Source organism: Ammospiza caudacuta, chromosome 1 (genome assembly GCF_027887145.1).
Source record: "Ammospiza caudacuta isolate bAmmCau1 chromosome 1, bAmmCau1.pri, whole genome shotgun sequence".
NCBI classification, from domain to species: domain Eukaryota; kingdom Metazoa; phylum Chordata; class Aves; order Passeriformes; family Passerellidae; genus Ammospiza; species Ammospiza caudacuta.
The window spans coordinates 89016655-89032858 of NC_080593.1; the positions used below are offsets into that span (position 1 = coordinate 89016655).

At 38.7% G+C, this 16204-nt stretch overlaps 1 protein-coding gene across 2 annotated transcripts in view; it reads right to left on the bottom strand.

Moving 5' to 3' along the window:
* EPB41L4B (erythrocyte membrane protein band 4.1 like 4B) overlaps positions 1 to 16204 on the bottom strand; it is a 168609-nt gene that overhangs the window by 31533 nt on the left and 120872 nt on the right. For both annotated transcript variants that reach the window (XM_058800164.1, XM_058800156.1), the window contains exons 19-20: positions 14347 to 14414; positions 1502 to 1606 (exon numbers count right to left, since the gene is read on the bottom strand). In XM_058800164.1, coding sequence (XP_058656147.1) covers positions 1502 to 1606; positions 14347 to 14414 — 173 coding nt within the window. The remainder of the gene's footprint in view (positions 1 to 1501; positions 1607 to 14346; positions 14415 to 16204) is intronic.

Below are 16204 nucleotides of genomic sequence, written 5' to 3' on the forward strand. Positions count from 1 at the left end.
GGTCTCCACTCTCAGCAGGAATTCACTGGCACCCTCCCCATTCTTTCTGAGTCAAGTTCCTCTGGTGTATACAAGGGAGTGGAAAAATAAGAGTTAGGGTTGATTTAGCAGCCATCTAGCCATGAGCACACGAGCTGCAAGACTGAGAAATGGCCTTTACTGTTATTACTTTCACAATAATCCTTCGCTGTTTCTTCACATTTCCCATGTTTGCATTCCAGATACAAGATAATTTAAAGTGAACAGAATTTGAGTTCACAAAAGCAAAAAAAAAAAAAAAAAAAAAAATTAGGGCCCATATTTTTCACTAGGGAGTCCTTGGCCCTACACATGGCCACAGTATAGGTGGCCCCTGTGGGTAGATGTGCACATCTGCTGTTCCTCACACCTTATCCTGGACAACTAAAAATCCACATGGGAGCAAGACATGTTCAAAACTATTCATCAAAACCTCATCAATCAAAAAGTGATTGTGTGTTTCCACATGCCAGTCTTGCCCTCTTGGACAAATACCAGTTTGGCCAATAGCTCGTTTTCCTCCTAGCTTCAATTTGACTAGTTCCTCTGTTTCTTGTCCTAAATAATTTTTCAGTTTTGGTAATGCAGATTGTTACAAACACAACGTTTTTAACGGTGAAACAAAAAGCCCCAACATATTGATATTTATTAGAATCCTTTTTAAGAGACAAGAAATATATTTATTCACATTAGAATGCTGAAATCCTGGATGGACTAACAGTTGCCATTCCACACAGAAAGCATACATATTTTTTTCCTTTATAATAGCATTGGTAACCTTGTACTTAAGTTTATAAGTTTATGCTGACATTATTCCTTTTTCCCTTTAATTTCTGGTGGCCTTGTCTGTCTTTTCATGGGAGGACAAATCAACATTGACTTTCACTTCTGCTCAGTACCTCACATCTCTAGAGACTTACAAGTGGAATGAAATATGTGTAAATGGGATGCCAAAGCCCTCTAGGCACAGATCCCTCTTTCCAGGACTAAGAGAGTTCGTTTTGCTGGCTGTAGCTGTAGCAGGCTCAGCAATTTCTTCCTGTGACAAATCACAGAGAGGGAGGGTGCACTCTCTGAGAGGCAATGGCTCGCAGCACAGCTTGATGCCCCAACAACTAAAGAATGTTTTCCTCATTTTGAAAATGGGGTTGTAATGAAGCCAACAGAGCAGCTTGTTCCAGCTCACACCAGGTCTTTGACATTTCATGTGGTAAAGAGGTTTTTAATTCCTAATCCATAAGCTTGGGAAAAGGTGGATGGCCTGCAATTCAAAGGGTTAGCCACTGCAGAGGAAAGGCAAATTCATTTTGTATTAAAAGCATGAAGATTCTCAGTGATGAAAGGAATGGTATCGGCATAAGATCATTATCATGTAATTGCACTCATGACTTTCAGAAGGCACAGCTAGAGCAATAATTAGCATCCCCCTTCATTTTCAGCTGTAGTAGGCAAAACCAAAAAGATAATGCTGTATGTTACTCACAAACTGTACTGCCTTGTTAACTTCCTCACACGGGGAGCTTTAACCTCCTGCTTTTCTGCAGGGACAGTTGTTGGTGTAGTTTCAGGTCTCACTGGAGCTGGGCTTCTAAAAATAGCAAGAAAAACATATGTCATAGAGGCTCTATTTAAACTACTTCAGGCATATCACCAAAGTTCTAACTCATCGACACTTACTTATCTTGCAAAGTGGCTAGTGCCCATTGGAGTTCATCCTTTTGTTCCATTTATAGTTCACTGGCCAGTGTGTGTGTGTGTGTACAGAAAAGGATGTGTGAACTCACCCTCCTGTGCTGGGCATACCATTTATAGAAGCAGCCACTGGTTACAAACACAGAGCCTATGTGAAAGACCATGTGGAAATGTCACTGTTTCCAAAATATCACATTTTAATAACAGACCAGCAGTTCAGTCACGTCAGAAATATTTTTACAAAACATATGTTTAACAAAAACTATTTTATAAATTGTGAAACCTGTTCTGCTTATAATATTTTTATTTGAAATTAAACATTATCCTTCCACAGTTGAAAGAACAGCTCAAGGGAAATGAACTAATGGATATGATCCAAGAAAAATGATCAATTTTTTTCCAGCTTGCTAAAAAAAAGCAAAACTCAGATGTGTTTCAGATGCTCATTAATGTGAAATACATCTGCAGAGCTTCAACAAAGGAAAGACATGGCAGGAGGAGGTCCACATGAAAGAATCTTCTCTTAACCATATATCAGTAGAATTAACTCAGGCTTCAATTAAAAAAAAATCATAAATACTAAATAAAAGATCCTCATGACCTTGGGAGGAAACCATTTCAACCATGAGCTTGAGGGGCATGAAGACACATGAAACATCTTAAATACTGCTTTTACTTGAAGCAACAGGTTATGATTAAATACACTATATGTGTACTATAAATATAATAAATATGCCAAACATTAAAAAAAAAAAATTTAAACTCCTGATTAAAAATTTGCGAAGTGGTATTCTGCCATCTAATCTGAAGTCAGATTCTAAATTATTAACTTGAGCAGCCCTACTGATTGCTGATGGGACTGCACATGCACTGAGGTACATTTCACAAATGGCAAACGTTTTTCTAGTCTACTTACATTGTATTAGCCTTCTAAAGCCTTAATAAGACACGCTTGTTTAATTTTCACTATTGTAGATCCCTCTGATGCCCCTGTGTGCTTTAAGCTTTGCTAACTCTCTCTCTGAATCTGATGTTGAGCTACAACAGAACCAAATGAGATGGCACAGCCTTCAGGTTATATATTCAGTTTTCCTAAATATTTCTTAGTCTTTGGAGAGGTCATAGAGCATAAGATGAAACAGTGGAAAATAGTAAAGTACAAAGGGCATAAATACATAATAAACCTGATTACTAGTTCCCCTTCTCATAAAACAACTTTTGTCAATTATTTACCTGTTATTTGTTCCCATTAATTTCAAGAAGTTGGTATAGATAGCAGTAAGGTATCAATATCAGACATATTTCCTTTCCCCTATTCAAATTTCAGTGTCAGTCATTTTTATCACAGATTTCTCAATGATATTAATGCAGAACAAGCCAGCCAGATCTGAAGGCCTTTTGCTGAGTTTGTTAGGCTATTAGGCTGGCAAATAAGGGAAAGATAAGCAAAGGGGGAGGGGGGGGGAAGCCCAAATCATCTGTTTAGTCTTGAATTCAATATATCTGACCTGAAAATATGTGAATCAACCTCATTATGGAAGCTCCCAAGTTTTTTTTGATCAAGTCAGACTTCAGATTGGAAGATTACACTAGCTCTTCTTTTCCTGAAACAAAGGTATCTTTTGGCTACTGAAAAAAATTACTTGTTCTATTTACCCAAAGTGATTTCCAATTGAAGTCTGACATAAGCAGGATAAATATGTTAAGAGACATTAAACAACAGAAAATCACATTCTGAAGGGGTGTAAATGACTGTAATTATTTTCAGCTCAAATATATTGGCTGACATTCTTGCTCTGTATGAATGGTCCTCACAACTTTCCAATAATTTTGTAAGAGGACACCTTACAATTTTTAAAGCTTTTCACCAACTCAATGAGAGTGGAAACAGAGTGATGTAAACTACATGAGTTGAATAACATTTCCTCAAAATGATAGCAAGTGATGAACTAATGCTATGAAGTGGTTCAAGAAACAGCAAAGTGTAGAATAGGAAAGCTGGTTACAAATCTATTTCCAGTTCATGAGTGCTTCGGATTTCTCAGGACAACATTATAACCTGTGATGTAAGTCAGTCATATACTTTCACACAAAGGAAGATTTGAAGTGATAATTTCAGCTCTTTTGTTACGTTTCATTTTACAAAGCCTATGTATCTCCTTTGGAATACCGTGGTTTGTAATTTAAGAAAAGAAAAGGGAAGAGGTGGGGCTTTTGAAGCAATTATCTCAATTGTCACAATCAAATTTTTGTTTGAAAAGATATAGTGCAATTTTGTAACTAAAACAGTTTGCAATGATTTCAAAGCAAGTTATAAAACTCACTTATACATATGAAATTTTTTTAAATTCTAAGTCTGAATTAATGCTGAAAAAATGTTTAAAATGAAAAATTTCACTGAACTGTAAATAAAATGTTTGAGATACAAACAGTGTCTACTCTCTAATCCAATAGAAAGATGAAAAACGTATTATTTTCATTTGAATGCTGCAGATTTTCAAGTAGGAAAAAAAAAAGGTCAAGTAAACATTAGACACACCTACTCCTTTTTCAGCCATTGTAATTGCTCAGATAAACTTATGTTTTGTACTACACCAATAAAGTATTCTACTCACTTATCTTGCAAAACCAATACCATTTTAAAAGCAAAATCTTCTTTCCCATTATGATAAAATTTTGCCATAAGTTTTGTTAGAGGCTGGTGGCAGCAAGTACCTTTCCCCTGCTGTTTCTCAGGCCACTGGGGAAGAGACAGGCACCATTTATTGCATATTTTGAGAAGCTGCAGGTTATCTAGGATGAAAATTGAAGTTACTCCCGAATGAAAAGGATCTGTGGCAATGCCTCTACCCAAAGAGGCCATTAGCACAAGATGAAATGTTAGACTAGTCCTACAAATGGTAGAGCTGGAATTTTGTCCTCATTAAAACCTTGCTAGGTTACCTCTTTTCACACCAGGCTAAAAATTCCACGACAGCTCCTGTTCCATCTTCAAACACTTTTCCTCAGTCTGGATCTGCTCAGAACTGTTTCTACTCTCTCAACAGCAACTAGATGCAGGAAGTGCTCAGCTTGATCAACCCAGTGCCCAATCTGTCTTTTAAAAATGGCAGGCTTTTAATATCATAGAAACTCTTAAAAAGTCTCATTGATATTCCAGAAAAAGTAGCAGAATAACTTCTGTTACTGTCCTTTGATTTCTACAGCCAGAATTCTTATATGGAAAGATATGATTTTTGAAGAGAAGACCTGTAATTATTTCAATTATTTAAATGGAGTGATTGTGTGCAGATATCACCATTTCAAGTTTGTAGTCCTATATAAATTACACAACTATATAAATCACAGTAGTCCTGTACAAAGGATACAGCTTGAGGAAAAGTATAGGAGGAAAGTGTTAAAGGATCAGTGGGACTCAGAATTAAAATGAAAAATAAAATGTACAGTGTATTACAGTTCCTTTAGAAGGTTCTTTTCAATGTCATTAATTCATAAACCTTTTTCCTGTAACAGTACCCAACCACTACTGCATACAAATGAAGGTACTGAACCAAGACAGAGTTACTTAATGACCTGGCACCTTGCATAAAAATCTGTCGCTTCCTGGTGAGAATGACAATAACAGCCATGAATGTCAGCATGCAGTGGCAGGTCAGCAGAAACTGCCTGTGCACTGAGAGCCCCAGCACCCTCCTGAGCCACAGCCAGCACGCTCTCCTGAACTAGCTTCAGCCTGTTCCACAAGCCTGCACAGCAACACAAACATGACCCAGAGAGAGATCTCCCCCAAACCCAAGGAATCTGTTTTGTTCACAGACTAGCAGCCAAGGAGGCGACTGAAACCAAAACTACTCACAAAAAAAAATTACCCTGTGGAACATTTCAAGTGAGCACAGATGTACGCTGGTTTACCTTGAACCTTCCTTGGGGGTGCAATGCATGTGCTCATGCTGAGGGACTCAGGGTGTCCCACCTCACCTTGGCTCTGATTGCAAGGCTGAGGCTGCACTGCTCCTGCACCACCCATTTTTGTGCCATGGCTTCCTTGTCCCCTGCTTGGGAGGCTCTGGACAGACCTCCATGCTTGTTTGAAACGTGGCAATTGGGCTATGCGGGATAAAATGATTGTCCACATCATAAACTGATGGCATTAATTAACTTCTCTTGCCTTGGAGGAACTGCATCGTTCAGGATTTTAAAACTACCAAAGACTGCTGGGGGAACACACTTCCTGCACTTCTCTTTAACAGGCTTTATCCTCTTTACTTCTCTTTCTCTTTGTGTCTATTTTGTCATCTGGAACAATACCTCTCCCTGTGTCTTCCCAAACTGATGCCAAGAGATAGAGGATAAAAACCCCATGATTACAAGGATACAGCCAGCTGCATGAAAGTTAACCTGCTTTCAGATGCTGACTCATGGAAAAGGAAAAAAAAAAGCCCCAGAGGCTGATTTTGGCTGCAGAATTCCTTTTGAGTGGGAACATGATAGTGAAAACTTGGGAAGGATAAGCAAGAAAGAAAGGAAGGAAAAGGAAAAATACTTGATAGATTCATTCTCTTGTATATCAAAGACATAGCCTAACAAGCTAAGCAAACACAGAAAAACACTCAAATCTTTCCTAAACCTGTGCTCTTAGTATTTCACACATTTCTTTTTCAAAGGTCATCCGAAGTTAAGAAACAATATGTTCTTTTTCCCTTTGATAAGGTACCTTTTCTCAGAAGACAGGTTAGCTTTTCAAAACATTGCTTGGACATTTTAAAGCTACTACCCGTATCAAATTTTCTGAATAAAGTTTTTTTCTTCTTTTTACCTCCCATACCCCCCTCCTTATAGATTGCAGATGTATAAAAAAGATCCTTGCTACAGCTTATGTGTTTTTCTTACTCACAAATTGAGTTCTGCTTCTTGTAAAGGAAAAATTGTCAGTTCCTTCCATTGCCCTTGCAATGAAAATTATGTGCAGTCTAGACAAAAGTACAGTGCCCCTGTGGTCCAACAAATAGATAATGATCATACAGGAGCTGCTCTTCTCTCACAGCTCTGGGTAATGCAAGAGGTCAACACTTGGTATCTAAGGTCAAACTGAGTACAAATCCTACCCCTGCTCACAGCAACCAGGACAGCCATAATGAATCCTGTGCTTTCCAAGGAGCCTAAGCACACTTTAGGGGACACAGGACAGAGCCAAAGAAATGCACCTCAAGTGGGGTATTTCCTTAGCTTAACCTCATCTGAAAGGTCTGAGTACTGCTCCTTCCTCTGTAGTTTGTAGGTTAAGAATACAATTACAAACAATTCATCAGCATTTGGCTTCAGGCAGCAGGTCAAAGAGGAGTTTAGACTCAGAATGAAGTCAAAGAACATACCTAGGCGTGCTATCTGTAATCTTTAATGCAGACTGGCATGTAAAGGCTATTCAAGAGTTCAGCTTGAAGTTATGACTTTGATGCAGAAATTACTCCGTGAGGTTCTTGCAAAAAGCTAGAGCAGTAGATCCATTAACCTGTCACTGGACTGAGGCCAGGGTGATGTGTATTCAGATATTCGCTTCATTTTTGGAAAGGCTGGTTGAAATTTTTCAGCTGGAGAATGATTCTTATTATATTTTTTAAGGTAAAGACTGAATGACAAAAGGAGATTTTTAAAAGCAATTCAAAATTCTTAGGAAGAAGCCAACAGAGAGTGCAGACATTACTTTGAGAGACACTCCTTCCTTGATGATACATGGAAGTTATATTTTAGAAGTATTACTTTGGTCACAAAAGGTGTTGGACATTTTCCCATCCATTGAAAGGCAGCCAGACTCAAATCCCAGCGCACCCAAGAGGCACAAGGCACAGCAGGCTGATCACATTCTGACAATCTGTATGAGCCAAGCTTACTCTGCAGTAGGCATTCAGAAGAGTGCCTGAGATTACTTCTCCTGATTCATCTGCACCCCGTAAAACTTGATATAATTCAATGTTTTCCACCCCTCTTTTCTGGTGTGCAGCATCATCGAGCTCTACGAGATAACATTTAATTTTACGTTACGTGTTGAGCAGCTCCTAATGTAATTAGTCTCAATGTAATGGAGTAATTTGGTTTTGGATGGGAAGATTTACAAAGAAAATTAGAATAAATGAATGCACAAAGCACCAGCTGGTGCTTATACCTACTCCCACATAAGAAGAATATTGCTATTTGCAATCCTATGAAAGATGAGATAATTTGGATAACAAGGATCAACAAAGGGTGATGCAGCAGTTGGTCTAAACAGAAAGAAATCCACAGACAAATCCTGAACCATGTGGGATATAAAGCGTGCCAAACCTGGCAGTAACCCAAAAGCATATTTTAAGGGAAATAAATATTGCAGTGCATAAATGTACCACATGGTGCATGACAGCAAAAGGCAACAGCAACAAGAACAGTAATAACTGACCAGCCAACTCAAGGGCTTCAGCTAAAGAGGGTTCCTGACTGACAACTGAACTTATATTTACACTTTTGATCACTATTTTGAGTAAGAGGCTGTCTAATCTCCATCCTGTATTTGGATGTTTTCAAAATTCAGATAGAAAAATCCATGGCTGACTTGATCTAGAGTTGGTGACAGTCCTGCCTTGAGCCCTCATGAAGATTAACATGTAGGAGATGAAGAAGGTATTAGTGTTTACATGTACCAAACATATCATATCTAAGCTTTCCTGAGCAGCATGTGAACATGAAGAAAAGTGTATATTATCAGCAAATCCAGTTGCTAGGTAATGTCCTGTCTTACAAATTTCACTTCAGTTGCTTACCCAACTTGTTTAACTTCAGGCATTTTTACCAACATTTCTACTGTTGGACTTATCCCAAGATGAAAATTTACTTTGGCAAACAGGCCATGCCCAAAGACAGACAGTATTTTGCTTTGTCCTAAGCAGTAGCAATTCTTAACATCTGAACTATTTTGGTGTAATTCTTAACTCTGGAATTCCTTAAGCCAGTACAGCAGAATTATACCCAGGCTTGTATTCAGACATGTTTGAAGAAGAAAACAAAACAGGAAAAAGTGCAGACCTTTATCTTAAATACAGTCCAAATGTGTATGTGTGAACCTACATGCACATGCACTCAGGTATCCATGCTATAGCATTATCTAGGTGGTCATAGCCAGAAAGAAAACATGCTTCAAAGAGTTTTGAGGAGAAATTAATATATAGGCACTGGGGAAATTGGACAGCTGGTGCTTCTCTCTGGCAAAGATTTGACTAAGAAAACAAATTCTTTTCATGGGGATCTGTGCTTAGCCATATATTCCTTATATTTAATAAATTAAGTAGGCTGGCAATTAGTCAATATATTTCTGCAAAGAAAGTTCACGAGTTTATCTTTCTAGCACCCATCCCCTTCTTGAGAAACAGGAGAGGTTTATAAAAAAGTGAAAAGGTGACTTTGCAATTCCCATTCCCTTGATACACTGCAGGACAGAAACCTCCACATCCCAAATCAGAAGGTGGGACATGCCCCTGATCAAGAGGAAAGTGTGACCAGAGGTGATAGGAAAGCTGCTGCTACATTTTTCATTTTTCTATTTTGAACAACACTTTACTTCCTTGACTATATTTCCTTCACTATACTTCCTTCATTGTTTCTGGTAAACAGCTGGAACCTTGATCTCTCAAGGCTAAAAGAACCAAATACAAAAAGACTAGTTGATAGAGGCAGGGGATGAGAGCCTTGTGAAAACTATAAGAACATTCAGTAATCTCAAGCATGAATTAAATTAGATATCTAATCAGCAAATTCTCCCAAAACACTTCTCCCTCAATACTTCCATCTGGACACAGAGACAGATACCCGAGTGTCAGGAATTCTCTAACAGATGGGAAAATACCTCTGCTGCTTCCTCATAATCCCTTCTGGAGCATTTGCTACTATGACAGGTCCTTTTACAATACTAAAGAAGAAAGTGATCTGTTAGAAAGGTTTTTCTAGCTCTATTGTATGATGAATTCCTCTTGTTGGCCTTGAAAGGGATGGATGTGATCACTTCTTCCCTTGTACACTTGGGGTCTACATCCCCAAAGAAGCACTATTAAAAATCCTAGCAAAATGACTGCCCTAACAAATTCCAAACTAACCCAGTGTTGACACAAACACATTTTTACTACATGCCTTAACAAAGCATGCTTCACCATGTGAAGTGGTAACTGCAAACTATCTCTTATTGATTCAACACAGGCAGTATAAAAAGAAAAAAAAAAAAGAATAACAAGAAAAACAAAAAGTAAAAAAAGAAAGCAAATACATAAATAACACTTTTTTCCCAGGTATTTCTTCTTCCAAAAACCAATGTTCTCTTCTGCCTTGTCCAAAATGCATACAGCCCAGCTACATAGTGACTAGTATATAGTTATAGAGTACATATTACTTTGGTGTTGAAGAAAATGTGCTTTCAGATCTGTTACAACAGAGTTGTAATAAAGAAAGGTTTGACTCTTCTTCAGAGGACTCCTGTGTCCTATCAAGGTAACTCATGGCTCTCCTATTTAACCTGCTAGAGAAATTCCCCTTCTGTTAGCTGCTCTCATTTGACTTTGTTCAGCTGAGAACTCTGTCACATGCAGCCCAGATGGATCCAGCTGAGGCAACCACCCAATTTCCCTGTAGCCACTGTCCAGATCTGCAGCTCTGTTACAGGTTATCTGCAAAGCAGTAGGGTCACCAAGGGGAATGTACAACTATGTCCCAATTCAGAGTGTAATTGAGGATTAAAGAGGATGTAAGCTAGAATGCTGCAGCATGTATTCAGTTACTGAGTCACCAGCTCTTTCATCATTTAATGTTGGAACCAGCACTTGAAACAGTCTGGGAGGAAAAAAAATCCTATCCAGAGGAGGAAAACCTACAGAAATGTGCAGGACTGCAGGACTGCTCTCCAGAGGCAGGGAGTGAGACAGGACTGCAGTCTGCTGTGATCCCATATCCTCCTGCATCCTAATCTGGTGTGTACAGGTTATTTATTAACTGCAAGATCAGGAGACAACCTTGCAATTCCAGCCTGTGCACCAAATGACAGAGCAAATTTAACAAGGCTTTCCCTCCTGAAAGCTGCAAAGTTAGTGTTATTTCAGTTTCAGCTTTGATTCCCCCTTCCTCATGTTTAAAATTACTTACATAAAGAAGTGTTTGGAGTTTGCCAGAAGACACAGAAAACAGGTGGATAAACTGCCTAATACATGACAACTTTGCATGTCAAATGACAACATTATCCTAAGGCCATGCCCAAGAAAATTACTGGAGACTGACTTGCAGGAAAAGTGGCTATACCACACAGACATATGAGTAATTACTAGTTGAACCAGAACTAATTCTACAAAGAGCTATAGCAATTGTTAGCCAAATTGAGTCTGTCATGGCAGATGCTAAAATAATTGCTATGGGAGATTACAGGCCATATCCAAGCAGTTAATTCATTAAAAGTGTAATATTCAGAATGGCAATGGAGGAGCAGACAAAATGGTAGCAAACAGAGCACAGTTTTTTAATCAAACAAGCACTACTGCCCTCCTCTGTCACCCTCTAGTTCCCTATTAATAAGAACAATTCATGCTTCAGTTACTGCTCAAAACTGCATATGTTTGCTTACTAGCAGGCCTGAATGAATTTCCCTGTGTCTTGGGTTTGGAAAAAACAAAGAATTTTGTAATGTTTTGTACAGTTATCTGTGACGGTGTCCACAGGGGTTCTTGGATGAGGGAAGAGACGAGGATCTGACTCCATGTTTCAGAAGGCTTGATTTATTATTTTATAATATATATTATATTAAAACTATACTAAAAGAATAGATGAAAAGGTTTCATCAGAAGGCTAGCTAAGAATAGAATAGCAAAGAATGATAACAAAGGTTTGTAGCTTGGCTCTCTGTCCCAGCCAGCTGGGCTGTGATGGCCATTAATTAGAAACATCCAAGATGGGCCAATCACAGATCCACCTGTTGCATTCCCCAGCAGCAGATAACTGTTGTTTACATTTTGTTCCTGAGGCCTCTCAGCTTCTCAGGAGGACAAATCCTAAGGAAAGGATTTTTCATAAAAGATATCTGCGACAGTTATCAGTGTGAAAAATAGACAAAGTCATTGTCCTTGCTATAAATCTCTCACATGAAAAGAGTGGAGTATTGCTAAAAAGCTGTGACAGCTACTAGTTTCAACCAGCAAGATATTTCAGCAGAGTCTTCAAAGATTCACAGAGGCATTGTTTACAGAAATGTCTGCATGAGCACTTGCAGGGAAAAAATATATATTCCATGTGGAAGGTTTTTTTACCAAGGGTTGTTCTGCTTGTCTCTGCTAAAGAGAAGAGAAAAGCTCCCAGACAATTTGTCTCCCAGTATGAACTAACCCTTGGCTCTACTCAGACGCAATTCCTAGCAGAGCAAAGGCTCATTTACGTCCATCAAATTCCACAAGACAGAGGTTATAGAGAATGTTATTGGCAAATAGATCACATGCTGTCTGGCTGCAGAGGTGCATACAGAGCCCTGTAGAAAGAGCAGCTGCTTGAAAGAGAAAGAAAATGGCTAGACACTGGATTTACATATATGTAGGCTGTTAAAATTGGTCTACCCCTTAAAACTGGTCTATCCCTGAGCATTGATTACTTGTATATGTGCACCTTCAGGACACAGCAATAAAAGAATTCCATTTCATTTGGTACAACTCACTGTAGAGGAAATGATGCTTGACATATCACAGATAAAAATAGATATTGGACAAGTATACACCAGAACGCTGCATACCAAGAACTCCAATGTGACTTTTACAATTTTATAAGTTTGGATGTGTGGGAAAGAAAACAGTGAAATTTGCTTTGCAGCCAGGTTACCAACCTTACCTCATGCTGAATAGTACTTTACTAAAAAGCACTTTACAAAGCACACCACTCATTTATAGTTCAAAAGTATGCAGCAAGAGAGAACCTATTCCAAAACGTGGAGTAAAAAGGCTTTTCTCAGATGTTATTCAGAAGTTCAGCAGAAGTGATTAAGGAAAACAAGTCTGTAGCCACAATCCCAGTCACACAGGGATATACAAATTAGGTCCTCCTGAACTGCTTCTGGAAGTGACAGAAAACCAACAAAGCGCTGTGGCAGAGACAACATGGGAAACCCATTTCAATTAAACAAAGAAATAGGTCACTGTGCTATGTATGTGATGAGTTTTCTTAAGAAAGAAAATAATTTCTCAAGAAAGTTTAGTTCAGGTCTAAGAAGAGCAAGGGCACAGAAGAAAAATGGGTGAATCTAAATATCAAACAGAGTTTACAGCCTCCTGGACAAACAAATGAGAAAATCATGGCCTCTCAGGTGAGACATTTCAGCTCTGCAGGGTATCCCAAGACAAGAGACTGGGAAACTGGGAATCACAGCTGCACTGCAAGCAAGCCAGGTGCTGCCATGGGAGGCAATAGCATCGCCTCTCATGTCTCCTCCTGCCTCAGCACCACCAACCATCCCCACCATTCTTCTCTAGGTAGCTGCTTTCACTAAGCAAACACAGCAACTCTGCTAGCCCAACCTGGTCAGAAAGGAATTTCTGAATGAAGTGGTTTTGAAGGCTATGCAGATTTATCACACTGTAGGGAAAATACACATTTGAAATTAACATTGACAAATTTTCCCAACTATAAGTGTTAATTTTTTAGTTCAGAATGACTTAATTTTTCAAATATAATTCATTATGCACCTCAACTAGACTTTTCTATAAGGTGATTAAATGTCTGTTTTCTGTTGCAAGAATCACCACCCAAAAGCTATAAAATAAAATGAGATGATTAGTGCTCCAGTACATATGTATATTACATGTACATGAACATATAAAAACCAGATACACTGGTGTAATTAGCTGATTTAGCAGCCATGCTGTAAATATGCAACAGTTTTCCCTCAAACTCTCCCCTCAGATTTCAACACTGCAGATGTTCAACGTGATGGAACTACCGGACACATAGAGGCAGGTGATTTCCAAATGCTCCTGCTGTAACCTCTAATCACCTGCTGGAAGACAGCATACTGTGCCACTCAAATCATGTTTACAATTAACATGCCTCTTCAAAATGGCCACTCCAATAAAGAAAGACAATTATCCTCTATCAACAGAAGAAAAGTACAATCAAAAGTAGTTACTACTGTCTGCAAATGAGTTATTTTTCTGAGGACTGTATACCAAATGCCTCTTCTTCTGAGAAGAAAAGACCTTGCACAAATTGGGAAAATCTAGACACAGGGATATGCCAGTTTGGACAGCTAGCATGTTTCTGATAGAAAAGTTATGAAAACTGACTTTTTTAATATAAGCTTTTATAAGATTGTCTCTAGACTTGATTTCTTACCCAGAGCTTTTGTCATTTATTCAAATAGATACACTTAGCCTGATCCTTAAAGCTGAGCTTTTATCAGTTCTTGAACTATATCTGATATATATGTGTAAAATAAGCACTGCTCTGACAGCCACCTTCTTCTTAGGTCATTGCATGGTGAGCTTTACTCAGCAACCGGGAGATGAGCAAATTGAACTGTAACAACAAGTTGAAATAATGTTTGGGAAATCCCTCATTACATTAATTTTTTTCTTCCCCTACAGACAAGAAGCAACAGACCTTACATTAGGGTCCTGCAGACTGGAGGTCTTACTGGGATTTACAAAAGAGGTCTCTTCTTTCACAGCCTGTTAAAAGAAGGAGCCAAAGTTTAGTACAACATCCATGCACTTAGGATAATACAACAGTTTATTAAAAAATTATTCCTGTAAGCAGCTCAGAAAACTGCAGCATTCAAAATGCTTACTCTGTCCAGATTTAAAAGACACGATCTTTTTGGGTTTTCATCTCCTACAGCTGAGATTCACTGTGATGAGCAACAATGTACAACATGCAGGGCAATAGTATAAGGGAGAGATTGGTAATGGAGGAGAAAGAAAGGAACACTGACATTTATGGCTCCTCCAGAAAGCACTTGAGCAGAAATCATACAAAATCTACACAGACAAACATACTGTAATTGAGCTGTCCTTTCAATTGGAGTAGAAAAAATATTTATTCTGAAATAATGATGCCAACTCTTCATTCAGTTTTTGAAAATCTAACTGAAAAATGTGATTCCCTACATATATTCACACTGTATGCACAATTCACAGAAAATCTCACTCACTACTGCTCTCTGCTAAATTACAGAGTCCTGTCTCTCATATGCCATTTTTCTGTCGATTTGAAAATACTAGTATTGCAAAATAACTCCCATGGAAATTGCTTTATTACCTAGGAAATGCCCAGTCTGGGCAGGTGTTGATATACTCTTCATCTGAGATGCGGTATTCCCAATCCATGTGTAAATGCCAGTGTGAGGACAACACTGCCCCCCACTACAGAAAATACTGACTACAGAGACAAGAGTATTTCCAAATACTCCTCCCCATCAGTCAGGGACTTCTCAGACTGTGACATTTGCAACCCTCTATGTGAACAGAGGGGGACTGAAATAGTCCCACAACAGAGTGGTTTTTCAGTGTTCAGTATCTGAACCACAGTAATTTGAGGCCGTAGGTCCAGATCAAATTAAATTAAATGTGTCAGTCTAATCCTCTTAAAATGGGATGAAACAGATTTCTTCAAATCCATCAAATCCAAATCAAAGGATTTTACAGACACATAAAAATATTGTAATGTTACATAAGACCTTCCATTCAATAAAAATTGAAATATTTCATTTGTGGGTACTCATAAGAAAAGAAAACAAAATCAAATCTGAGTTTCTTCTATACCTTAGCGATGAACTAAATTAAAAATATCAGTAGGGATACTCAATGCTTGGGGAAATCACCCAAGTGTTGGGTTTGTTTTCCCCTTGTGCTAGAGAGAACAGAACCCTCATTGCCACTTCCCAGATCATTATTTACCAGATCATCAGCCATGCTGCAAAGGGACTGCTCCAGCTTAATTGTGTACACAAAATTAACTGTATGGGCAATTAAACTGGAACCACTGGGAACCTGACAGAAAGTGAACTCTGTTCTGGGTCTTCTCCAGCCCAGGCAAGCACCTGAAGTGATGGGTTAGAGGGCATTTTGAGACAAGTCCTTTAGTAGGAAGTTCATCCCTTCCTACTAGAATTGTTGAATCTTGTATGTTGATACCAAAGCCCCCATCTGCAGAGAGGGGACCTTCTAACCCTCATCAGCAACTTTATCCCTCTCCCAGGGGGCTAGTTCACAGAGGAAGTTGGTTTTCAGCTAGGTTACTTGGAGGAGAACAGGATCAGCAGCAGCTACTGGAGAAGCTCCACTCCAATGTAGTGCCCTTACATATTTGGGTTTAATCTCCCTCAGGCAGAGGTTTTCTCAGTCCTGCACAAACACTCCAGAAATTAAGGAATCAGATAAATGTGAGACATTATCACTACACCACCATCATTGTAACTCAGCCACCAAATGTTTTGCTGCCAAGGTTTTCAGTGAATTAA